At 32.8% G+C, this 27,958-nt stretch overlaps 1 protein-coding gene across 2 annotated transcripts in view; it reads right to left on the bottom strand.

Annotated features, from left to right (window-relative positions):
- The window catches only part of LOC124536634 (Ig-like and fibronectin type-III domain-containing protein 2), a 62,474-nt gene that overhangs the window by 15,577 nt on the left and 18,939 nt on the right, over positions 1-27,958 (bottom strand). For both annotated transcript variants that reach the window (XM_047113159.1, XM_047113158.1), the window contains exons 3-7: positions 3,656-3,907; positions 2,901-3,047; positions 1,884-2,100; positions 1,361-1,533; positions 742-1,075 (exon numbers count right to left, since the gene is read on the bottom strand). In XM_047113159.1, the coding sequence (XP_046969115.1) occupies positions 742-1,075; positions 1,361-1,533; positions 1,884-2,100; positions 2,901-3,047; positions 3,656-3,907 (1,123 nt within the window). The remainder of the gene's footprint in view (positions 1-741; positions 1,076-1,360; positions 1,534-1,883; positions 2,101-2,900; positions 3,048-3,655; positions 3,908-27,958) is intronic.

The following is a 27,958-nucleotide window of genomic DNA, read 5'->3' as shown; positions in this document are numbered from 1 at the left end:
GGGTGGAACACAACAATACTGAGTACTGCTATTTGGCGGTAGAGTAACTATTCTTAGTATAAACTACTATTAGTTCTATATCATTATAAATTCCAGTAATCCTCAAAGCTTGAAGATTACAATCGAAACCATTTCAATAATTTCTAAACAGGAATCTACAGAATGTATTCGCTCATGACTCAAAGGATTCTTTTGTCTGTATGCAAAACACAAAAGACTCAGTTGGATTGCGAGGGAAAGGCTACTTTACCATTTGTTCCTGATATTGTAATAAATGTTTTGTTTTTGAATAATTATTATGTAACATGCTGATATTATTTTTTCTGTGCAATTTTTTTTAGTGATACGAAAATGATAAATATATAAAGTCAGTAGTCGCCCGCAGCTTTTTTCAAGATTATCATGTGTTAGGTTATATTAGTAGAAAAGTAGCCTATGTCTTTTCTTGCAGTTCAAGTTTGCTTCATACCAAATTTCATCAAATTCGGTTCAGCGGTTTGAGCATGAAAGAGCGACAGACTGACAGACTGAGTTACTTTAACATTTATAATATTAATATTGAATATATATAGATCAACAAATGATTATTAACCTAACCAAATAATGATCACCAATATGCTTTTGATTAAGAGACCAGGATTGAAGAGCGACCTAAATTGGTTTTCATTCGTGCATAAATCTTAAGATTTTGCTTGTTGGAGCAAAATATCAATTATGAAAAGCATAGAATTATAAATTCACCTGATTCCGTAACTCGGGAGACTGGAACCATGAATATTGTATGAAGTGACCGTGACCTCGTACATTGTAAACGGCAGCAAGTCGTTCAACACCAGGAATGTTTTATTCGATGGTACTTTATATGTAAATGACTGTATCATTTTGTTGGAAACATTTTTTAACGAACTCTCAGAGGGATCTATCAAATGGGCATCAAATGATCGCAAAGTTGTCACGTTTACGATGTATTCGGTAACTGATTCTGCGTTCTCTGTTGGTGGGCTCCATGATACGTTTAACTGTTTCTCATTAAGAGGTTCAACTTCGACGTCTTCTGGTGGGCTTGGGAGTAGTTCTGAAAAACAAATGAACAGCATAATAACAGTAAGAGGACAATGTAATATTAAGAATGGTTTGTTTACATTCAAATGGAAAAAGATTTATGTAGGGAAGCTTTTTAAATTTTTATTTGACTAAAACTTTTTTTTAAGTATTTTTTACACAGAATTTTTTTTTATTTATGTCCCTAAATTAATGCTATCGAAACTATTAATTCACCCCTATAATTATTATCAGAACTTATAAGTGAGTCGAGCTACTTAGAAGTGATGGCCTATTTGTAAATAAGTGATGTGTTTACCGATGCCTTCGACAATGCAAGCTAAAGTTTTCTCCATGGATGCAGCACAGGAGTAATGGGTCTTAATATTATCAGTCACAGGCGAGTACTCTCCTCGACATACATCTTGACAAATATCAGGTATGTGCTCCTGAATGCAGCAGGGCACGTGGTTGCGACCATCTGCCATACACCTATGAAAAACATATCAAATATATATTGTCTTCATGTATATAATCGCTCTCTGGGTACATTGGGTCATTACTAGAGAATGGAAAATAAGTTACCATGTTTGTTTGTGCTAAGTTAAGTACAAAACTGTTAGTTAAGGACGTTGTTAATTAAAAGTTCAATAAGCTACTTTAAATTAAGAACAAATTTAAAAAAAAAAACAAAATATATTTATAAACATAGGATGCATTTATGACATTATTATTTCATCATCTCATTAGTTGTTGATTTTATTTTAAGTCATAATATTGAGCCTCAATTCAACAGAAATTGCTACTCCTGATTTGCTGAATATTTGCTTATGTCAACTTACTTAACAATAGCAGGGAAATCCGCCTGACAAGCCTCCGGATCCTGACCAGGTCCGTCCAAGATACTCTGAATGCTGCAGTATCCCAAACAACTCTTTGTCACATTCGCAGAGACACAGCAATCCGTGTAATTATGGGCGAGAGCCATTGTGGGCACATTGGCAGAATAGCTGTCGGTCACATTTTGATTTTCTGGCGGAGTCAGCCCTCGTGATATCACTGCAAATAGTAAATATGGTAGATCGTCGACTATACATCAAAATCAAATGTGAAGTCGTGTCGTTTCTCAGTGATACCCTCATAATGCCGGGAAAGTCAATTAAGTTTTATTTGGGCAAAGTATCCGTTTCTACATTAAAATTTCACTTTGCCGTTTCATTAGTTCAATCATATGTAATCATTTGTAAAAAATACTTTGGTAAAGAAGGCAAAGTGCTTGTAAAAGTCTACTTGAATAAAGTATATTTGGATTTTTGAAATACCCCTGACATTTTAAAGAGAAGGTTTGGATATTATTCCACTGAGTTACTTTAGAACGAATATATATATTACCAGACAAAGAACTGTATATGTCACATGCAAGTTTTCTCACAACGCTTTCCTTCAACGCTACTTACAAGATCAAATATAAATACGAATTTAAGCATGCGATATATCAGTGGATTTGATATGAATTGAATTTTAAGCCGCGCTTGGTTAAGATTCAACCGTATTTGTCCTGGAATATAGTCGGCTCAAATATATATATGGTTTTGGAGCGAAAGGAAACCTGGTTGGGATATGATTTTGGAACAATTGATGTAGCAAAATTGATAATTGAAATGCTTTACAACCAACCTATTGTTCGTTTTATTTGTATTTATTCTATTTACAAATTAGTTCTGTCAAATGTAAATTTATTTGAAGGTAAAATAGTTTTGGGCGAAATTTAATCAACATTTTATGTTTATACATGAAAACGTTGATTAAATACTGTTCTATTTGTTTATATAATGAAATATCACTTTAACAATACATACCAGTTAATTTATGAAAGCTTCTGACTGGTGGTTCAGTGTTCAGTTCACACATGTAGAGGCCTGCGTCTGATGGTTTGACTGACTTTATGACAAGAGCCCAGACGTCACCGCCTTTCATGATACCCGGTCCCTGAAGAGGTTCTTCCGCTGTTCAAACAAAGGGTTTACCTTTGTTGAAATACTAAGTGTAAAGAGATTTTTTCTCGTACTTTAAAATTTTGGATGAATTTATTTGAGATTTTTTTAATTTTCTGAAGAAACTCGATCTCTGCTTTCGATTATATAGACAATTCAAGAAGTGTAAGTTACATTATATTAGTAAGAGGACGACCAGATAAACGATGGATGGATTGTGTGAAAGACGATATGGTTAAAAAGACAGACGTCTGACAGAGAAGTATGGAAGGAGAAGACATGCTGCGCCGATCCCAAATAAAATTGGGATAGGGACAGGAGGATGATGATGTAAGAAATGTAAATTATTGAGATTTAATATGTCCTGTTCTAAGTGACTGTAATTAGATGGCTTAAACCCTCCTTCTAATTATTTTTACAAGTGGGTATTCTTATATCCTGTTCCATTACTCTATCACCAATAACTAAGAAGAAGGTGAAACTAAATTGAATCTGTCTAATTTTGTGAGAACAGCTGAATGGAACTTGAAAAATCACCCTTGAATTTAAATTCAATTTAATTACTTTGTTTTTGTGATGGGATCAGAGGCAAAAGATAAACATGTATTCAATTTACTTACAATCATCATGTAAAACTGTAACTCTTTCATCTCGAGTCACTCTTACGCCACCAGCTGTTAGAACTTGGAGATCTCTTGCCCTTTTCCACAGAACCGGTTTTCCTCTTGCTCCCAGGACCACGCAGGTAAGTAAGGCGTCCTCCCCACTCTTCACGGCCACGCCGCCCGCTGGTGCACGCATCCAGGCTTCTTTGGGCTCTTCATCCTCTTGATTTGCTGAACTGCTTGCTGTTTCAACGGTGTCTTTGATTCCTAGAACAATAATTATATTTTGGTGACCTTTTAAAAGAATAAAACGTTTATTCGCTCGTAAGTTAAAGAAAACTAAATAGGTATACCATAAGCAATTAGATTCCCTTTAAGAAGCTAATTTACTATTACTTATTTAATAGCGAAATTCCGAGACTACATTTCCTTCAAAATGTGAATATAATTCATAACATTTATTCAGATATATTCAGATTCTGATTAGTATTAAATATGTTCAGGGCTATAAGTGGAGGGTGAAACAAATGAAATTTATAAATTAAATCTATTAGACATCGACCATCAAAATTATTTCTCGTTGTAATTTAATTTACGTCAAAATGAAATTCCTTATTTTCATATCAACCTTCTAATAATTTGTAATAAATTTATAACGAATATTGAACAGACAGAGGTGGATACATTGACCACCCTAAGAATGAGGCTTCTTATAGATTTGTTGATGAAACTATTCACAGTTTTGAAATAAGAAGTTATAGTATTATTATTGACTACTGTAAGGAAAGAAATATATTAACGTGTATTGGTTTTTCAATTTCATATACATTATTGTTTTAAATAGTAACGAGTATACACGTATATAGCCTATTATAATGCAAGCCGGAAAAAGATAAACAAGCCATAGATTTATGTATTGTACGCGATTTGTTATTAACTCAGCTGTATTATACAATAAGAGATTATGATTAATATATGTTTTACTGAGCCGAGATGGCCCAGTAGTTGGAACGCGTGCATCTTAATCGATGATTTCGGGTTCAAACCCAGGCAAGCACCATTATATATATATGTGCTTTTTTATGGTATAGGTTGGCGGACGAGCATATGGGCCACCTGATGGTAAGTGGTGACCATCGCCAATAGACAATGACGCTGTAAGAAATATTAACTGTTCCTTACATCGTTAATGTGCCACCAACCTGGGGAACTAAGATGTTATGTCCCTTGTGACTGTAGTTAAACTGGCTCACTCACCATTCAGACCGGAACACAACAATACTGAGTACTGTTATTTGGCGGTAGAATAACTGATGAGTGGGTGGTACCTACCCAGACGGGCTTGCACAAAGCCTACCACCAGGTAGATTGCTTAATTTGTGTTTATAAATCATCTCGTGCTCGGCGGTGAAGGAAAACATCGTGAGGAAACCTGCATATGTCTAATTTCATCGAAATTCTGCCACATGTGCATTCCACCAACCCGCATTGGAAGAGCGTGGTGGAATATGTTCCAAACCCTCTCCAATAAAGGGGAGGCCTTAGCTCAGCAGTGGTATATTAACGGGCTGTTACTTAACTAAACCACTTATTTCCACTTTAAATTAACTACGAGCAACATTTCTCTCAAATCGATATTGAATATCATAGATTAATCAAGTTATCGACCAATAATATCGCGGCAATTTGTAGTCAGATGTTGTTTATTTCGCTTTTTTCCTGTTATGGTCGGAACTCGGAATAGAGTATACACAGCAACATCATACAAGCTTATAAACGCCTTAATTTGAGAAATAGCACATTTGATGAACGCTTTGAAGAGTTAAACATTAATTAAAATACCGCTGTTTGATAGACATCTGCTCTCCCATTAAGTAAGGTTGTCTCATTAAGCACGTTAATTATTTTATTTGTACCATTTTGTTGTAAAACGTTAAATTTGTATTAGATTATAGTTTTAACCCGCATTGCAACAGCGTGGTGGAATATGTTCCAAACCTTCTCCTTAAAATAGGGTGTTGATCAGTGGGAAATTTATAGGCTGTTGTTGTCGTTGTTGTTGTTGTTGATATAGTTTTGTATTGCAGACGAGAAGCGTCTGTTGTATTTTATATAGATTAGAGATCAGAAATTCACACAATCGATAGAATTCATTTGTTTTTAAATATTTTAAAAAATATTAAATATTCATTAACGAATGAATTTGGAAACATATGGACCCAGTTCTAAAATGTATTAAAGCATTAAATATTTATAGGCGAGTGAGTTGTAAGGTATCAAACTTTAGGGCGGGAGGCTTAAAAAGCAATTCTAACCTACAAGCACACCTCTGATAAAAAGGTCATCTCCTCCCTTCGTGGTCGTTTCGCGAATATAAATGTGAAGATACTCTCGGTCTGCGGTCAGATTGTAACCGGATTAACCTTTTTATAAAGGTATGGCTGGAATAAAATTAAAATTAAACAATCACAAGATTGGTTGAATGTAAGATCGCATTTTGCTTGTTTTAACAATACCTTAAAACCGACGATGACTTTTTAAAAATGGAACTTTTTCAAAATAAACAACTATGACGTTTAATTAACTCGCTCTCATTGGTCGAGATCTTCAATAATCTGTGAATGTGTAATTCATTGTGGACTGGCTTAATAGCGTTTTGATTGTTTGTGAAGCTGTAATCAAGACTTGAGAAGCAAAATTAGAGTACATACAAGTAAAGTGGAATAGTGTTGTATTATATCTATAGATACAATAATCAAGAACACTATAAATATTTCGCCGATTTTAAATATGGTTTAAAACGATATAGACTTGACGATTGGACTATGTAGGTTTCAATTATTTGAATGAATATTTACGAACGAGATTTGTTGATTTGTATAAACATTTTTACGAAAGTAAACTTGAAATATATGTATGTTAAACTTCCAGTTTCTGAAACATTGATTAAAGACAGATTAACTTATTTATTGGCAAACAATAATTGAAATTGATATGATAATGAGGTGATATTGAGGTGATAATGATATAAATGACCTTTTTGTTGAGACTAAAGACAGTACAACTGTCTTTAGTTTGTCTTTTGTGAGTTTTCATATAAAAATGCTGCAAGTTACCGCTTACAGTCGCACCCCACCATAGTCTTCATTTACATTCAGTGGAGACCCGCGCTTGACAGGCTCTGGATAAAGGAATCGACGCAAATTGAGCGTCCGATTCCACCACGTATCCCGAATGAATCAGTTTGTATGATAACAGCCAGCTTTTTTTTATGATTCGCCCAAAATTGACTGATATTGCTTCTAAATTCAATATTCGTATGCGATTTCTCTGAGTGATTGATTCGATAAGCGTTGAGTCCCGAAATTATTGGTGACGTTCGTAGTTTTTACGAATATCTAGAAATAATATGATGTCATGGGTTTATTCATGAGCGAATGGCGTAGTTTAATCTAATTACGATAAGTCTTAATGTGTAATGTTTGATAGCAAAGCTTTCCCGAATTATGATATATTTTTATGAAATATTATTATAATGATTTTATGTGAAAATGCGGTACTCATAGCATTGGTACAAGGAACAAACACAAACTTGTTACTCCTGTTACTTGACTGTATAGAGTCAGTAACTCCTTTGTGGGGTAATGTATACGGTTTTACAACAGGATCCCTGACAGCGTTCAAAATGCCTCTGTTGCCAAATAAAAAAAAAATTAGGAACGCTTGTGTGCAAAAGGTTATTATACAATTAATGAGTTTATTGCCGATAGCACACCTTGGGAATGAAACGATCGCCTCCTGGCTATTTCATTTCATATTAAATTGTTTATATAATATATGAGACACAAAAAAAACCGCCGAGTTTCTTTCGCCGGTTCTTCTCAGGTCAGGGTATTTTCACTCCTGAACCGGTGGTACTGTTTCAATTGACCATCAATAAGTTTTTCTTTATTGAATAAAGTAGTTTGAGTTTGAGTTTTCGTATATTTTTGTTTCAAGATTTTACTATCAAGTCTACATAATAGTTTTATTTAGTGATTAGTTAATTTATTATAGGCCGTTGATGATGGTGATAGTTAATTTATTCTAGGTAATGAATAAAAGGGTTTCAAAAGAGGTTTGCGTGTATTTATTAATTACTCAATTTTCGAGATTCGTTTATGGGCAAGGTTTATTGGTTGGGATGGTCTTTTTGGTTTGTATGGGTAAAAATAAACTTCAATTTTCGATACAATTATACCTAACCTTTTATTTCTTTGGATATATATTGTCAGCAGTAAATTAAAAAAGACTCTGTTTTGTTATATAAGAAAAACTCTTTATTTTTCAACCGACTTCCAATAGGAGGAGGAGGTTATCAATTCGTCCGTATGTTTTTTTTTTTTTTTCTTTTTTTTTTTTTTTATGTTTGTTACCTCATAACTTTCTACTGGGTGGACCGATTTTGATAATTTTTTTTTGTTTGAAAGGTAGTGCTTCCCGTGGGGTCCCATTTTTTTTTTATTTTTTTCCGATGATGGTATCCGTATGAAAACGACATAAGTCTTAAATTTGCATTATGTATATGCGCGACAAATAGGTGAATAACTCAAAATCACGTTAACCAATTTTGATGATTCTTTTTTTATTATAAAGGATATACTTTAAGGGTAGATTGGCGAAAGTTTGGTAAGGTTCTGAGCACAGGATCCATGACAAATTAAGGGAACGGGAGCGAACGCAACAATTCTGAGGAGCACGTTAGCGATACTCGGTCGAATCTTTTATGTATAGGTTATTTGGATATTTGAGTCACCTTCCGTAATGTGGTTATGTTTATGTAATTATCATAGTCGAATATTATAATCAACTAGCTACCCACCCCGGCTTCGCACGGGTGCAATACTGATACTAAATATACTACAGAATTTGTTTATTTACGACATCACATCGCAAACTTCTAAAATTATCAGTGTTCCTTTACTATATTGTTCATGTATTATATACACAAACCTCCCCTTGAATCACACTATCTTTTAAAAAAAACCGCATCAAAATCCGTTGCGTAGATTTAAAGATATAGGGACAGAGAAAGCTACTTTGTTTTATACTATGTAGTGATGGAGCTCCTATACGGCTCGCAGTTAGGGTGCGATATGGGGCAGAATTTCTTACTATCTTTAATCAAATTTTGTGTATATGATGTGATGTCATATGATGTACGAAATATAGTTGGTCTTTTTCAAAGTTTTTTTGCTGAGTTCGATTACAGCTCTTTCGAGGGATCCTTGTAGTTTACGCCGCGTGACGTATTAAATCCGCATTTTCGAAAGTCTATTTTTGCTTTATTCGCAAGTTTCCTTTGAAATTGTCCTCGAAGTAGTTTCTGACTCATATAAACGGAACGCTTAATCTATCCATATTAAAAAAAATTAGTTAGTCAACATCAGCTTCACTTAAAATCAAAAAATAAATAAAATTTTAACAAAAAGAAAAACCGACTTCAAACAAAACACTTTTTTAAAACAAATGAATATGCACGAAAAAGTAATAAAAATAATTGCGTATTCAACATATTTTTTAGAGTCTTCCTAAGTTAAATGAAATGAAAAATATTAGACTACTTAAAAGTCGATTAACGATTATATCATGTAGTTATAATTATTGTTATATTTGGAGTCGGTGTCAGCCAATAAAACCCTACAGTATATCTATGAAAAAACAATACGAGAATACTTTAACAAATATGTTTTTTACAAATTACCTTTTACACAATAATATACTGGATCAATCAAGGGGCTCGTATCGCTTTTTTCTTTTGATTGTTGGGGCAAGGGCACCGTGGCTGACACCGGCTCCAAATATACCAATAACTATAACTACATGATATAATCGTTAATCGACTTTTAAGTAGTCTAATATTTATCATTTCATTTAACTTAGGAAGACTCTAAAAAATATGTTGAATACGCAATTATTTGTATTACTTTTTCGTGCATATTCATTTGTTTTAAAAAAGTGTTTTGTTTGAAGTCGGTTTTTCTTTTTGTTAAAATTTTATTTATTCATTTGACATTTAATTGAATTTAGATCCATAAGCGTTGAGTATGAGCTGAGATGGCCTAGTGATTAGAACGCGTGCATTTTAACCGATGATTGCGGGTTCAAGCCCAGACAAGCACCACTATATATATGTCTTTAATTTGTGTTTATAATTCATCTGAAGGAAAACATTGTGAGGAAACCTGCATGTGTCTAATTTAATCAAAATCTGTCACATGTGCATTCCACCATTTGGAACAGCGTGGTGGAATATGTTCCAAACCCTCTCCTTAATGGAAGAGGAGGCATTATATCAGCAGTGGGAAAGGTACAGGTTGTTACTTTACTTTTACTACTTTTACTTTAAGCGTTGGAAGGTTTTCCTTTTGTTGACTTCCTGAAATAAATTTAAAGTACTACTAAGTTGAAAAGCAACTTGAGTTACAAATATATTCATTAATAGAAATCGCTCCGTGTTACCAATTATGCCAAAGATGAATTTATTTGGAAAGATGAAAATGTATGAAATAGTTTTTCGAAAAAGAAACCTAATATCCCCAAGGGGATACGTGGAGGGTGGACCGTATCACGATATGCAAGGTGGTGAAATTGCACATTGAGAAAGCGTAACATTCAGTTTTGATTCTTACTGCATTCGCAATAAAAGTTACAATGCAATGTCAACATTTAGACATGTACACTGTAAATGAAAGACAGATGAGAGCGCAGTGAAAGATCATACGAAAAATACATCCTCCGCTAAGATACACACAGCCTTTAATGATGTCCAGCACAATGTAGAATCGTGCCTTCAAAGATTTAACTGTGAATCTTGTGGCTGTAGTTCCCGTATTCCTGTGTTTGAACTCCGGTTTGGGCTAGCCTTTAGGCTAAAAGGATGTTTTTGCTTAGAAAATCTTACTAGCCTTTACTCTCCGTAGTCTTGAATCTCTTCTGTTCGTTTCGAATTTGTTATTCAATCGTATTAGAAGATTAAACGAAATAAAGATACCGTTTTTTTTTTATTTCAATCCATATTTATTTGTTAGTATAATCAAATATCATGAAATTTATTTACATAAGAATTATTAACATTAAATAAAAAATTAAATATATACAAATGTGAATTGAAGTTAGTTTTATTTAATAATAAATTTTCAATAATTGTATAAACTGATGTTTAAATATTTATTAAATATTTTTTGGCCGTCCCATAAAAAACTCACATTTTTAATAAGTTTTGTTTTATAAGTGCATATTTGCCTGAATTAAGTATCTACTGAACTAGAAGATTCTCTGAACTAACTTGACATGTGTTTAAAATGGGGGAAAGGCATCTCATTTCACGAGCTCTCAGATGCGTGAATTTAAGCTTCTCTACAAATTTTTTTTGAGATTATTTTAACCTTATTTAATTTTTCATCTGAAAATTAATATTCGACTAATAGATATCGATTACTGGTTGTCACCCGCGGTTTTGTTAGCGTTTTAGGGGTTTGGTTGTCATTTGTTAGGCAAAAAACAAGTAGCTTCTTTGGAGTTGAAATCTGCTTCATACAAAATTTCATAAAATTCGATTCAACGAACAGATGTACAGAGTTACTTTCACATAAATAATATTAGTATAGTTTGATGATCAACATTCTCTCAAAATATTGTATTATACCAATGGAGGGCTGAGGGCCTGGTGACATTATTTGACACTAGTTATCGTAAGTATGAGTCGAGATGGCCCAGTGGGTAGAACGCGTGCATCTTAACCGATGATTGCGGGTTCAAACCCAGGTGAGCACCGCTGATTCATATGCTTAATTTGTCTTTATAATTCATCTCGTGCTCAGCGATGAAGGAAAACATCGTGACGAAAACTGCATGTGACAAATTTCATAGAAATTCTGCCACATGTGTATTCCACCAACCCGCATTGGAACAGCGTGGTGGAATATGTTCCAAACCTTCTCCTCAAAGGGAGAGGAGGCCTTCAGCCCAGCAGTGGGAATTGACAGGCTGTTGTTGTTGTTGTTGTTCTCGCAAGTATAAAAAAATATCTTCTATGGAAAAAAATAATCATTCATTTGTTTATTCCTTGTCGATTTAAAGTACATTACCCATAAAAGTGAGGCGAAGGGGAAGCTACTTTACTAACTATTAAAAGTAGTTAGAAATATATACTAGAATGTATAGTGATGTTACGATTGTTTTTTAGTTGTTATCAATCGTAATCTATACTACTATTATAAATATGTGTGTCATTTGTATAAAGTATCTAATCATAATAATAATAAATAAATAATTAATAATTCAAAAACCTCTTTATTTTAAATAGTCTATTTATTGAGAAAAATTTGATTATATGGTGTCAAGATTTACAGAGTCGGGGCGATGACGTTTAACGAAGACTAAACTGCGCGGTTGTAAATGAATGCAATAAATAAAAATTTTAACAAAAAGAAAAACCGACTTCAAACAAACTCTATTTTAAAACAAATGAATATGCACTAAAAATTAATAAAAATAATTGCGTATTTAACATATTTTTTAGAGTCCTCCTAAGTAAAGTGAAATGAAAAGTATTAGACTACATAAAAGTCGATTTACGATTATATAACGTAGTTATAGTTATTGTTATATTTGGAGTAAAGTAAAATGCATTTTTATTTATTTGTTTTTGAATATATTAAATATTATTTTCAAGTTTCGTTAGTAAATAACCATTTTTAAACTCATAACATACACTGATTACAATAATAGACAATATTTTTCGCATTGTCAAATAGCCTATTTTAATCAGGCTATTGACCTGAAGCAATTAAAATTGATCGTATTACATCAAAGTAATACAAAAGCGGTGGAAATATTAATTTATCTGAACAATAATTTATATTAAATAAATTATAAATAATGTTTCGAAACGGTATTAAGCTCTTTATAAATTTCGTTAAATCAATAAATTAATAATACCTTCTAACATTTTATTTGAAAAGTAACTGTACCCGCGACCTTGTACGTGTTTGAATTTAACAAAAAAACATTTATTATAGCCTAAGTTACTCCCTATTATTTCTGTTATCTGCCAGTGAAAGTCCCGTCAAAATTGGTCCAGATGTTCTAGAGATAAGCCGGAACAAACAGACAGACAGACAAAAATTGTAAAAAATATTATTTTGGTATATGTACCGTGTATACATACATATGCATTGAGTAAAAAAGGCTATTTTAATATTACAAACAGACACACCAATTTCATTTTATGTATAGGTTACGTAAACGTCAATGTAATATCATTCGAAAGTATATAAGGAAAATTTTCAAATAGAAATCTTTGTGAAATAAGAGTAACACAACGTCGTCGTGAATTGAAAAATTGGAAAATTCTCAGCCTGCACGTGAGGCTATTGTGTAGCTCCAGTAGCTTGAAATGGAGCACTGGGCGTTGTTTCTTTGGCTTTCCACGTGTCTTGTTAAATTCTAGCCCAAATACTGAAATATCTCGTAATAAAAGGTACGATATGCCATTTATTATGAACTATCTTTTCTCGCGACTGCGTTTGTTCACGACACGTGTAATCGTTTTCCGATTTTCTTCTGAATTGACTTTTCTTTCTTCTGTACGTATAACAGTTAATACGTTGCAAAGATATACAGCATACCATTAATAGCTGTTTTAAATATAAAATAAGGATATATTGCTAAACTTAAAAGGTCTTAAGTGTTTTTGAAAGGAGGAAATTAAATTTCGTCAAAAGAGATGCATAGTTAGTGGTACTAGATAATATTTTAAATGAATATCTTGTCGATAGCGGAACACATACTATTGTACGATAATATATCTAAGAAGTAAGTGACCTATCTGGATGGGTTTTCACATAAAAGGTCTAACTGTCAATTCGCTACCAATAATATTTTAGTAAGAATATCTCGCTTACTCTTTGATACGGACAAATCTATTGGTGATGGAAAAATTGATTCTTGGATGTTATTCTATAACAGATGAAGGATATACTTTCTGTTTATATAGAACTAGTCATCGTCCCTAGTTTCTCCCGCGTTTTAGGGGTAGATCCAGTGTTAGTGAAGAAAAAGTAATCTTGAAGACATAAATAAAGGAATTTTGAAGTCTGTCTGCAATTTCGACACTTTGGAAAGTCATTTGGTATTTATTGGATACATTGCACGTTATACTCGTAAAGTTTAATTTTTGTGATGTTTCAATTCGTCCATTGTGAATTTAAATTGTAGTATGAATACTACCATATCAATATAAGTATATATTTAATTACTTTATTTATTTCTGTATCTGTCACAGCATAAAACTTGATGGTTTTAAGAGGTGGTAAGGTTCAATTGAATAGCGCTACGAGGAGCTTTAAGGCTGTCAACATTTTTACAGGATTTATCCATTTTTTGAGCCGTAGTCCAGGAAAAATATAAATCAATATTTTCAAGCTTCTATTTTTCACATCAGTTATTATACACATATAATTTAACAATTATGATTTTCTTTTATTATTGAGAAAATGAAAATATGATATACATTTAATATAATTCATACAGTCTCGGTTTTCATGAAACCCATATTACGTTCGTCGGTTGACAAAAAAGCCTTAATGGAGGCTCCGGGTTTTTCAACTTAAGCGGATTTCAGTTAAGCGGGGTTATTAAAACTTGGAATGCGTTCAAACGGTCCTACATATTGAAATAGAAATATACTTTTTTGGGGGTATACCATTTTTGGTTCAATCTAATACCTTTTAGTGTTATTATATCTTAAGTGGGAACTCATTGTGGGTTTTTAAATGCTAGTATCCCACGGACAAACATTTCAAATTGCATTTACGAGGTTGTAAGGCAAACGTGCAAAAGTCTCTTGATGCTTAGTTCAGTTTTATCCAAATAGATTAAGCATTAATGCTTGAAGACTGTAGTTGTAGAAGAAACGCCGCCGACCAGCTTTTTTGTTTAAATTCGTTCCCAGCGGTTCAGGTAATTCGCTTCCATCAAGTTTTAGTCTCAGCTAGATATTGGCAATCTCCGTTAAAGGTTAAGAGTATCTACATTATTATATTGCTCGTATTAATTACATCTGTGTTCTGAACACAGATGCCCGTGTGGAAAGGAGGTAGACTCTTTCGGTTTACATGGTCTCTCTTGCCTAAGGAGTTCAGGTAGGCTTTTCCGCCACGGTTCTCTTAATGACATAATAAAAAGGGCTCTTGCCACCATCGACGTTCCTGCTCTTACTGAGCCTCGTGGAATTAGTCGTGATGATGGTAAGAGACCTGATGGATTAACATTGGTTCCCTGGGAACGAGGTCGGGCCCTTGTGTGGGACGCTACATGTGTTGACACGTTGGCTCCATCTCATATCCGAGAAACAATGTTAAGAGCCGGTGCCGCCGCGGAAAAAGCTGAAGCCAAAAAAATAACTAAATATTCGTGTATTATATCTAATTACTTTTTTTGTTCCATTTGCTGTCGAAACGCTTGGCCCTTGGAGTAGTGGTGCAAAAAGCTTCATCAAAAGTATAACACCTCGCCTCATTGCCTCCACTGGTGACAGGAGGGTTGGTTCGTTTTTTGCCCAGAGGATCGGAATTGCGATTCAAAGGGGAAATGCTGCTAGCATTCTTGCCACCATTCCACGCGGTCAAGATTTATACAGTAACTAGTTTTAGTTCATATTTGTATATAAATATATTTAAGCATTTAATGTTGTAAAAACAATTAATAAATCTAGAAATACATTTATGAAAAAAAAAAAAAAAATTACAGCTTAATGCTTAATTTATATTATTTCATTTGTTTAACTATCAAATAAGAATTTTTATCTAGGTAGAATGTACCTTCCGAACCGGTGGTAGCTTCACTGACACTGCAAAAGTACTTGTAAAGCCTACTTGAATAAAGTAAATTTTGTCTTTTTTTATAACCTTCATACTCTATACTATGTCATTAATTCGACTCATAATTAAATTAAATAATTCTGCACTTCAGTAAAACCTCTTTTCAGAGTTCCATGTTCACTTAATTAAAAATAAAGTATATCATAAATAGAATTAAATAAATTCACCACATTCATAACGAGTACTGACAATACAAAAACTTGGTAACGTCTTGCTTGAAAAGTCTCTCGAGTGATACAATTTTAATGTACTTTTAAGAACGTTTTAAAACATAATAACACATCGAACGACTTCCATCCTTATTACAACACAGTTAAGTCCATATTAAAAAGCGTTACAAGAAACACATTATGTAAAAATGTCTCTGAAACATCAATTCTAAAGTATAATATTGTTTGATCTGGGTAAAGCTCGCATAAATATTTATCGTAGGACGAGACCGCAAGGGTCAAAGGTGCTGTTTAATGGAGTCCATGGAGGTCTGACCTAGATAAAAAGCGTTGTTGGACACTGAACTCATTAACATTAAAACAACAATACTGTCATGATCTTTAATCTAAAGAGAAGAAAACGAATAGAAAAAAAAGAAACGATAGGCATTATCGTTAAAGATTAGGTATCAGAGATAAAGTATTGTGTAATATTTTTTTCACCGTGTTTAATTTTTTTTTTCATAATTGCCATCATCTCTAAAGCTTTATCCTAGTCCACCTGGATAGGTACCATCAACCCGTCAGAAAATGTACCATCAAGCGGCTTACATAGAATAATTATGTTCCGGTTTGAAGGGTGAGGGTGTTACTACAGACACGAGTGATATAGCATCTTAGTTACGAAGGTTGGTGGCGCATTGGAGTTGTAAGGAGCGTTTAATATTTTTTAAACCTCTTAACATCAGGCAAATTTGCTGTCCATCCACCTATAAAAATCTAGTTGTTGCGTTTTCGGGTTTGATTATTGGGTTATTATATATGGTTTGGATAAAACTTTCGATATTTTTCGAACGCGTCGACTTGTCGTCCCATCGAAATACAAAAGCGATTAGATAATTTATACTTATTTGCACCACGGTTTGTGAAGTATAATATTCTGCGTTGTTTTAGATAAGAATATGTGATGTGTCCGAAGCATTAAGGTAACATTATGAGGTAACATTCAGTCCAGCAAAGGAAGGAATAGTCATCTTTTTGATACGTATTAAAACAGGTTTCCTTTCCCTTACGCTTGTTCACACACACTCCAATAGTTTTTCACAGATATAGTATCTATAAGGCAGCAGATGTCGCGGTTCAAGTCCGAGGTCGGGCTGTTAAAAAAAATAAGGATTCTTTCGAAAAATTGTGCCTGCACTTAAGCTCTTTCGGGTCGTGTTGGATTTGCCTTTCCTTTGCTATTATGCCGGGATGGTATAAAGAGTTAATAGCGTTGGCAAATCTTCTTACAGATTGGCCACTGTTGGCAAAATTGGTCGGGAGGATATCTTCATTATACATTCCATAATGTAGTGAGAGTAGAAAATTAGGCTATCTAATTGGACGAATTGGGCCAATGTTGGACTAAGGTTAAGATGGAGATTTGGACCTTATTCCGCCATGCAGCTTTCGTGTTTATTGTACGACATGAACTTTACTATTTTAAATCATATTCAAAAAACCATGTTATGCTTAATTTATACATATAGACTGAAATCAACTCAGTTACTTCTGAAAACTTTAATTTAATATTAATAAATCTGAGAAGAAATATTTTTTAAACTTCAAACTTTGTTAAGCATGTTTAGTAAAACGATTATATCTCTTTGTCTTCCAAATCGAAAGAACAATACTAAGCATTAATTAATTAATCATTGTTTACATTTATATTTAAAGACGCGTACTTATAAACTTTTAAGCAAGCACAAAGTGCCTTATATCAGCATGTTATAGGGAGCGCAAGTGATAGCCGTTTTAAAGTAAATTAATCTGTTATATAAATCACTTCGCGAATAGTACAAGGGCGGACTGCGAATTTCATGAACTCGCGAGAAGCGTGCTCCACTCCCATTACTCCTGATATTGCAGCGTGACAAGGAATTTCATTTTGTGTGTCACGCGTTAATATGTATCGTTCAAATTGCGTGACACAAAGCAACAGCATACATACCTTAACGGTGTCAAAGTAAGGAAGATGTTTTTGAGAGTAAAACCTCCTTTGGCGCAACTACTTTAAAATTCTTAGTAAATGTGCTTGCTTGGTAGAACCTTCTATATTTTTAAGAGTAGGTTTGGAGGTTGTTGTATCACGCTACTCTTGAGATGAATTATAAACATATCTTAAGTACCTGGAAGTTTAATGGTATTTGAGTTTGAACACACAATCTGTGGTTAAGATTTACGTATTATAACAAATGGCCAGCTCGGTTTGGCAATTTTTTTTTAGGTATTTTTAGGGGCCTTTATAGGTAGCCTATATGGCGACCTCATACATACTAAATACAATCGTAAGACTAAATCAGTTACTAAAAAAATAATTAATTTTAATTGCTAAAATACATGGTTTACTTAGAATATAATTAAAACACCAATATTAAAAAAAAATAGTTCATATTTTAGTGTGTCTCCCATCGGCTTATTAATAAATTTAAAAAGTATATAATCTGACCCGCCTACCGAAATGCGCGCGTATTAAATTTTTATCGAATAACTTTATTATTAATTTATATTCATGACATTTTTTGATGATTAAAATTTTTAATTATTAGTCCCCACTTAGGAAGGTTTATATGCTGTTTCTTTAAAAATCAAAATCATTTTATCTTTCATAGTAAATTGCAACATTTGGCGCAAAAATTATGATTTTTTTTTGATATTTTAATGTCAAATAGTACTTATACATTCGTTCAGTTAGAATGGGAGTTTATTGAAAACAATTTCATTTTATTTACGTTTTTCTTTTTTTGTTATAAAGCCGTAGTATTGGTTTCTAGACGGTCATATTTTCTGCTTCTATGGTTGGAGCTTCGAGCTTCCACAGTAATATATACATATACCTTGCTTTTCAACAAATACTCACACGCTTAATTACATAAACTAGTATTGCGTATTGATATGACTTATTTATAAACAGTTTTTTTTTTTATTATAAACGAAAAATGTTAATTAATGTTACGGTAAAAAATTGTCGTTCCAAATTTAAACAAACAAAACAAAGTGTATACAAGCACATTTATAATTACAGTGACAAATGAATTCGAATACTTCTCATAAATAATTCTTTTGTATACGTGTACCAAATTGTGTCGTATTTTTTTTTAATTACTTTCATAGTATCGCATGTATGAAGTCTATACACGAACAAGTCGCTTTGTTGAGTGCGAGGCGCGCCAAGTTTAATAACGTTCGGTAAATTACAGTCGCCTCTCGAACTATGTAAGCATACACTGTCAACATAATTACACGATGCTCGCTGAATTAAAACCCACATCAGTTCAATTTCGTTTTACACTAAGATATGTTACTTTTGATACATAATTACTGTTTCATGTAAACTCTATTTATTAACATGTAAATAGATAATTAATAATATGACTCGGTGTTACAAAAACACTCACACATTCATACTCTATTCCAACCATAAAAGTCAAATAAACAATAACAACAATAACAACAGTCTGTAAATTTCCCACTGCTGGGCTAAGGTCTCTTCCCTTTGAGGAGAAGGTTTTGAATTTTGAAAGGTTTAATATTGAAATTAGTCACATGATATATTAGATAGACGCAGCTAAATCATACAAGCTTATAAACGCCTTAATTTGAGGAATGGCACATTTGACGAACGCTTTGCAGAGTTAAACATTAATTAAAATACCCCGCTCTTTGATAAACATGTTCTTCCATTAGGTAAGGTTGTCTCATTCAGCACGTTAAATATTTTATGGGTATTTTATTTTTTAGGCTATATCACATACATTACTCTAATCCCAATGTAAGTAGCTAAAGCACTTGTGTTATGGAAAATCAGAAGCAACGACGGTACCACAAACATCCAGACCTAAGACAATATAGAAAACTAATGAAACATTTCTCCATGGATTCGGCCGGGAATCGAACCCGGGACCTCAGAGTGGCGTACCCATGAAAAGTTAAATAAAATATATATATATATATCTCGGCTCTTTTAAATATATATATATAATATATATATTTAAAAGAGCCGAGATGGCCCAGTGGTTAGAACACGAGCATCTTAACCGATGATAGCGGGAACAAACCCAGACAAACACCGCTGAATATTCTTATGCTGAATTTGTGTTTATAATTCATCTCGAACTCGGCGGTGAAGGAAAACATCGTGAGGAAACCTGCATGTGTCTAATTTCATCAAAATTGTGCCACTTGTGCATTCCACCAACCCGCATTGGAACAACGGTGTGGACAATGTTCCATAAACATTCTCCTCAATGGGAGAGGAGGCCTTTAGCCCAGCAGTGGGAATTTACAGGCTGTTACTTTTACTTTACTTAATTTACAAATAGCTAGCCGATCATAGAATAATAAGAAAACTGTGTCACGTAAAATATTGAAACTATCGCAGTATCCTCTGCAAATCTTTTCGGAATTCCGTAATATTAAATTTACTATATGTAGATTGAAGTTATAAGCTCCTGGAAAGCCGAATTTTATTAATTTCTCCCTGGCGGTAACTATCACATGCGTGCATACATAGTATATGTAGATATTTCGTGTATAAGTCCTGAAAAACTTCTGAATAATAGATATCATAGCATATTAGAATAAATGCAAAAAACATATGTTTTTTATGGTTTAGTTTGGCGGATGAGCATATGGGCCACCTGATGGTAAGTGGTCACCATCACCCATAGACAACACCCCAAGATTTAGGGGAGGTAGATTTTGGGGGGCATTTATCTAATAATTTGCAAATTCCAAATATTGATTTCATTTTAATTTCAGTAAACAGTCTTGAGTTATAAATTTGACAATTAACTATCTTGTATAGTACTATTGGACTTATTATTGTTTGCCGTGTAATCGCCGTTGCTGAAATTTAGATGAAATACATTATTAAGATTTACAACGACGAATAATCAGACATGGTTTACATGTTTGTACACGACATCTTATCGAATATTGTAGGTTAAAACCCGGGAAGACTACTAAACAAAATCAAAATAAATTTTATTCAAGGAGGCATTTAAAAATACCTTTGAATCGTCATTTAACAAACCATATTAAGTGAAACTACCATCGTTTTGGAATGCAGGTTCTGTTGAGAAGAACAAGAATAATACTGACTGTATTATTCTTGTTCTTCTCAACTGTTAGTTAAATATAATTTACATGTGTATATTATACATCTTACATAAAGTCAACAAGTATTAGGTCCACCCTTTTTAATATATATATAATCTTGTAATGACTAATGTATTTTTTATAAATAATATGAATTTATGAAACGGCAAAGTTAAAAAGATCTAATAAAGCATGTGCTTAATTTGTGTTTATAAAATTGATCTCGTTTTTGGCTTTAAAGGAAAACATTGTTAGGAAACTTATGTTGTGTGTTTAATATTTTAAGAGTGAGGAATGTTAGAGTTATTATTTTTTTACACATTTTATAACTATAATTTATTAGAATAATTTAATTAATGATATGTCGATTGACTATTTTTAGAATATTTTGTAATGTAATATTTAAATTTTTAACGATTAATGCTGGCCGAGTGTCTGATACTGGCCGGTAAGGAAAATAAATGTCATAAGAATCGAACGCGATGGCAATGTTTGGATAGAATGTGGATCATTCTTGAATAATGAAAACGATAGATTAGACTAGATGCATAATTTGAAACACCGATTAGTGTGAAACCAACGTTAGCAAAATATATCTGGATTTAAGAAGAATATTGTTTGTTTATAATTCGTGACCATCCCAAGAGGAAGTTTCATCCTTCTTCCTTTTCTTTAGTGTAAGCTGTATATACATATATGATCTATTTGTTAGGTGATTATATATTTAGCATTACGTAAAAGAGACACCGTAACCGTTCAATCCATTAATTAATATCATATAATCCACTACATGTTAATTACTCTCCAATTATCCGTTAATGATTTAATAGAACTCCCCGAGGAGTTTTGAGTAAGGGTTCTTATGCAAACTATATTAGCATACAATATCTAATGCTAAGTAAAAATCTATATAGTTATTTAATATACATACATAGTATTGTATTGGGCTGTCTCGAAGGGTTAGTAAGCTTATGTAATTACTGTTTGTACGTATGAATAATCCTTTTTAAATATAAGTACATAATAAATAAGTATTTTTTAGAGTTTTTATTAAACTCTTTTTATAAATTGATTGGATTTTTAGATTTAGAAGTTCTACGAGGTTCAAGTTTGGGTCCGTTTTTTATTTTTAAAATATTCAATTCTACTTACATACATTTGAATTATAATAAAATAATTTGTGCTAGCTAAAGGCGCGACATTTATAAAGAAAAACCTATAGGACACAATAGACTATATCTTTTCCGGGACTCATGCTATCTCTTTTTTTTACCAAATTTCATCAAAATCATTTCAGCGGGTTAAGCGCGAAGAGTTTAAAGCCTTCTAAATCTTAATCATTCTAAAAATTAATTTAATTGACATTTATATAATTTTTGACTATAATTTTGCTGTTCTAGAAATATAATCATCTCAACTTTGTTTCAATAATCTATCAAAATATGTATCCGATTATCGCTTTGTTTGAATTAATAGCAATTTTATGAACAAAAGGTAAATTTATAATGGCAGGTTTTCAATTTTATAAATTCAATAGCCCTTTTCCGAGCAAGATTTTCTCGGAAATCCCGGAAACAATGTTGCTTTTAAAGTTTACTTTAATAATTAGAGGATAAGAAAGCTTAAAATTAGTGTATGTTGATTTTCCTGTAGAATATTTAAATTACATTAAGTATTCATATTTACATAATAAATTTTCCTGGGTATTTTTTACACTGAAAGTCATATAATTAATATGCAAATCTTTCAAAGATTGAATTAAGAAAATTAATGCTAGAAACACTTGGTAGTAGAACTCTAACATTAAGAAATTTGAGTGTCTATAATTATTATGATAAGATTTATAATTTAAATTGTTCAATATAAATACATTTATTATTACAGTAAATATGGAATCCAAATGAATAATGAACCCTTTGAATTTACTTTTAAGTAAAAATTGTATACTCATCGTTATTCAAAATTATTATGACAGTAAATTTTTTAGTTGCAAATTTGGGCAGACTGCTGGACTATCATGGGTTTAATTTGTGTTTATAACTGATCTTATATTCAGCATTAAAGGAAAACATTGTGAGGAAACTTATATATTGTATCTTTATAACATAACATAACATTTAAAGTATATTCAAATTGTTACTTTGTATATTCCGTCGAGAAAAGTCGAGATCGGAAGTAATATGATCACGCTTTCAAATGCTAATTTTCACTTGAATATTAGACAGTACTACATACTGCATGTTTCACTCGTGATACAACGATATCTATTTTTATGTTTTAAGTTATTTATTCAAGTGGGCTGTCAAATGGGCCACATGACGATAATTCTTCACCTTTGCCCATAGACATTAGTACTTTAAGAAATATTAACTATTCTTTACAGCGCCAATGTATAATGTTACCTCATATGTGTCTGTATTTAAACTAGTATATAAAATTTCAGTTGTCTATTAAACATATTGAGAGTGTTAGGAATTGAGATTGAGACTGTGTTTATAAATCATCTTGCAGTCGGTCGTAAAGGAAAACGTAAGGAAACCTGCACGTGTCCAATGAAATTGGCATATTTACCTTAGCAATACTTTATCATTCTTTCATTCTCCTCTTTTCAGAAAAGACGACTATGCAATACACGAGGTTGACCTGTCTGTTTGCCTTTTCATATTTTAAAAATTAAAAAGAAGGTTTTATTTAATAAAGATAAAATCTATGTTATTATGTTGGCAGCACTTAATAAAGCCACAGAAAATAGTTCTTATAAATCTTTTCTAAAGAAATACTTAAGTCTGAGGACTGATACTCAAGTTTAAACATGAAAGAAATTCGTGTGATAAATTTTAATTGGACAGTCTTAAGAGTCCTCTAAGTTAGTCCCTTTGATGTTTCATTAAACTGCAAGATAAGAAAAAAAAATGTATCAGATTTAAAGCACACACGTACAATTCTAAAGACTTTTAAAAGAGGTTCTATAAATGTAAAACATTGTAGAAAAGTATTAAAAAAACATCGTAAATGGAATATACTTTTCTAGACACGATTGTTTGAATAATGAAAAGCGTGGAGTTATTATGCGTTGATTTTCAATTAGAATATAAAATTGATTGTGGTTTTTGTAACATATTTATTAAAGAAATAATTATTTAAATGGAGTGGTTTGAACGCGTGCATCTTTACCGATGATTTCGGGTTCAAACCCAGGCAAGCACCACTACATATATATGCTTAATTTGTGTTTATAACTAATTTCGTGTTCGGCGGTGAAGGAAAACATTGTGAAGAAAGTGTCTAATTTCATCAAAATTCTACTAATTGTGCATTCCACTAACCCATTGGAATAGCGTGGTGGAATATGTTCCAAAACCTCTCCTTAATGGGAGAGGAGACCTTAGCTCAACAGTGGGAAATTTACAAGCTGTTACTGTTAACTGTTTACTGACATTAGAAATTATACGTGGAAATCATGACTGCGTGGAATGATCCCCCTTAATTTTAGCCGCATTCTCCGTTTAATCGCAATTCGCTTCTCTCTCCATCAATAAGCCCTACCTTCTAAAACGTAATCTATATTAAATAAAAATTAAATCGAACTATGTGAAAAACTATGTATAAAATCTCTTTAATATGAATGTTACTCTGAAGTAAGGCTTTATTCGTAGTCTGGTCACAAAAGTCACACTTTAACTTCGATATTTCTGAGTGGTTGCCTTCTCTGATAAGAAATGAAAGATTTCTCTCATAAAGCAAGACTTCTTCGTTTCTTGTACGCAACACACAGTCGTTAAGAATGAGGACGACAAATTATTAATACAAAACAATGATAACATTTTCAAGCTATCATAATTTAAACGATATCAAAGGTAACAAAAACTTCAGTAAGAAAAAAGAAGTTAGAGATTATCATCATATTTACATAGTATAAAACAAAGTCACTTTTTCTGTCCCTATGTATGTACGCTTCAATCTTTAAAACTACGCAACAGGTTTTAATGAGGTTTTTTTAATAGATAGAGTGATTCGAGAGGAAGGTTTTTGTATATAATACAGAAACAATATAGTTAATTAACACTGATAATTTTAAAAGTTTCTCATGTAATGTCGTTAATAAACAAATTCTGTAGTATATTTAATAACAGTATTGCACCCGTGCGAAGCCGTTACATAGTATAATACAAAGACGCTTAACGCTGTCCGTCTCTACGCATTCATTACGCATCGCATTTTAGTGCGATTATTTTTAATAAACAGTGATTCAAGAGGAAGGTTGAGAAGTATATATATATAATATACATAAACATGTAAAGAAACACTAATTATTTTAGAAGTTTCTAATATGGCGTCGTAAGCAAATACATTTTTGTAGAATATACGGGGTTAACAAGATTTTTGACCACAAGAAATAAGTGAGTCTTAACTTAAATATATAGGATAAAAACATATATTTTGTTAATCTATTTGTATTAGTTTATCGTAGCAAACACCACATAAGTTGCTGACAATCCACGATCGTGTTTCTGAATTGTTCTCACAAAGTAGGTGATTTGTTCGAACTAGATAAAAAAAATTTAAGCTTCCTCTTCCACTGAGGAAAAGTTTAGGAGTTTTTTTTACCACAATGCATGGAGAATTTAATTGAAATTAGGTACATGTTCCTTTCTATCGAGCACGAGATAAATTACAAACACGAATTACATGACAATTAAGTGGCGTTTGTTTGAACTAACAATCATCAGTTACTGTGCTTACGTTCACATCTCTGGGACTCGGCTCGTATTATTAAATAAAAAAAATTATGATTATTCTGAACGACGGTATGTCAGTTCGCTTGAAGAATAGATCCATTAAGTTTATTTGCGGACATTTCCCGGACTTTGGGTCGGGTATAGGATGATGCATTGTCCATACTCACATTAAGTCTAGATATAATAGTAGTATTATGAGTTTAGTTAAAATTTATTGAGAATATATTGATTTTCTTTATTAATATTATTATTCAAACATTACACAACGAGGGGTTCGTTGTGTAATGTTTGTATTTATGATTTTTAGATCAGAGTCGCCGATTGAGAGCTCAGTACTGAGACCCATCTAAGAAATGTGGAGAGCTACCTCATCATGGCCTTAAGCTTATACGACTAAAGTTCTTGACAGTAAAACATGAAGTATGTCAGTAAAATGTGTAAATACAACACATTATTTGCTGGACGAGAGACTTCATAAAATAATTCAAAATTCGACCTTCAATAATTTCAAAGATACACTATCTAGGTGCACAGAAGATATTATCGGAGGCAGTTTGTGCAAAAAACGCATTCTCTGTTTTCATCAACATAAAAATCTTATACGACCAAAATGATGATTTATATCAATTAAAACATTCCGGCTAGTAACAATAAGCTTCTTTGAGAGTCAGAGATCAAAAGAGAATTGTCAAAGTATCCTCAATATCTATCCTAGATCAAAGAGCGCATCTCTAGGAAAGCCGAAAGATCAGAACACGATCGTAAAATGTCAAAGTGTTACGCGAAAATGAATATAAATATTATAGCATTTGAAGTATTTATGGATCAATATAGCGTATAACGTTTTACGTTTTACAGTGAAATACGACATGAGTAAATTGCTGATATTTGACCGTTGAAGACTTGACTCTTTTTTGATTCTTAATTCTTTATTGACCTCTCTTAAATATTGTCCTGATTGATTTTTGGTCACGGCGGTCAATCTCAAGTCTCTCAACTACACAGGATATAGTAGGTATGTATTGTGCAACTGTGTGTGCCCAAACACAGGATCTATCTTATAATCTCTAGAATAATCTGTTTTCTAAAGCACCCGAAGTGTATTCTTGCGACCGAAAATTTCTCGATCTAAAAAGTCAAACTTCTATCGACCTGGGGTTTGAACCCGGATCATCGGAATCTGTTTTATTGTTATCTCGTTTGAATTAACCTTTGCAAGTTCACTAGACCTTCGTTCACGATCAGTAAAGCTATAATCGTCGCTAGTAATTATATCGTCTTAAAGCCCCTCCATAAATGACACCTAAATCTGACCCCGAATAATCGTGAAATGGCCCGGCACGGGATGATGTCCCATTATCTCGAATGGGTGATATTCTCGAAGTATTCAAGATGAGTTTTAGTGCTGCTTAACGATAATTATTGTCTTGGTTGAAGAAATGAAACTTGATTGGCTCTTAAGTGTTATTAAAATATAAATTTATGAAGTAGTCCTCACGAATTTGTTCATCTCGTTCCTTTGTAATATTTCTTGGGGCGAAATTATTTAAAAAAAAATCTTTAAATTACCAGATTCCCTATTAAGGCAACGCCTCTTCTGTTTAAGAAGACAGTATTTTTTTTCTAAACGGTAAGAGGGCTGGATAATGGTCCAACTAATGGTGAGTGGTCACCACAATATACATTAGTGGTGTCAGAAATTTTAACAATTACTTATATCTACAATGCACCACCAACACTGGGAACTAACTTAACATGTTCCATATGTTTTTAGTAGCGTTGGCTCACTCACTGTTCAAACGGGAATACAACAATGCAACCAAAACAAAGTATTGCCGTTTGGGGGTAAAATATATTATCATGAGGTGGTACTCAGTTGAGCTCGCATAAGGCTCTACAATCAACAATACAAAAACTTGTAGTATGTTTTTGGAGGCGGTGCTCCTCATCACTCAACGTAACTTCGTCGTATGCGATCACATTCCTTCATGTTAATACAAGTTTAACTAAACTCTTGTTTATTTGAATTTATTTTAAAAGTAGTTGTCGCCCGCGGTTTTGCTCGCGTTTTAGGCAAAAACTTAGCCTATGTCCTTTTTTGGAGTTCAAGTTTGTTTCACGCCAAATTTTATCAAATTTGAGTCATTGGTTTCGTCGTAGTAAGAGTCGAGATGGCCCAGTGGTTCAAACGCGTGCATCTTAACCGGTGGTTGCGGGTTCAAACCCAGGCAAGCCCCGCTGTTTCATGTGCTTAATTTGTGTTTATAATTCATCTCGTGCTCAGCGGAGAAGGAAAACATCGTGAGGATACCTGCATGTGACAAATTTCATAGATATTCTGCCACATGTGCATTCCACCAACCT

This window comes from Vanessa cardui, chromosome 17, assembly GCF_905220365.1.
Source record: "Vanessa cardui chromosome 17, ilVanCard2.1, whole genome shotgun sequence".
Taxonomy (NCBI): domain Eukaryota; kingdom Metazoa; phylum Arthropoda; class Insecta; order Lepidoptera; family Nymphalidae; genus Vanessa; species Vanessa cardui.
The sequence above is the reverse complement of the archived record's forward strand: the minus strand, read 5'-3'. Positions and strand labels throughout refer to the sequence as shown.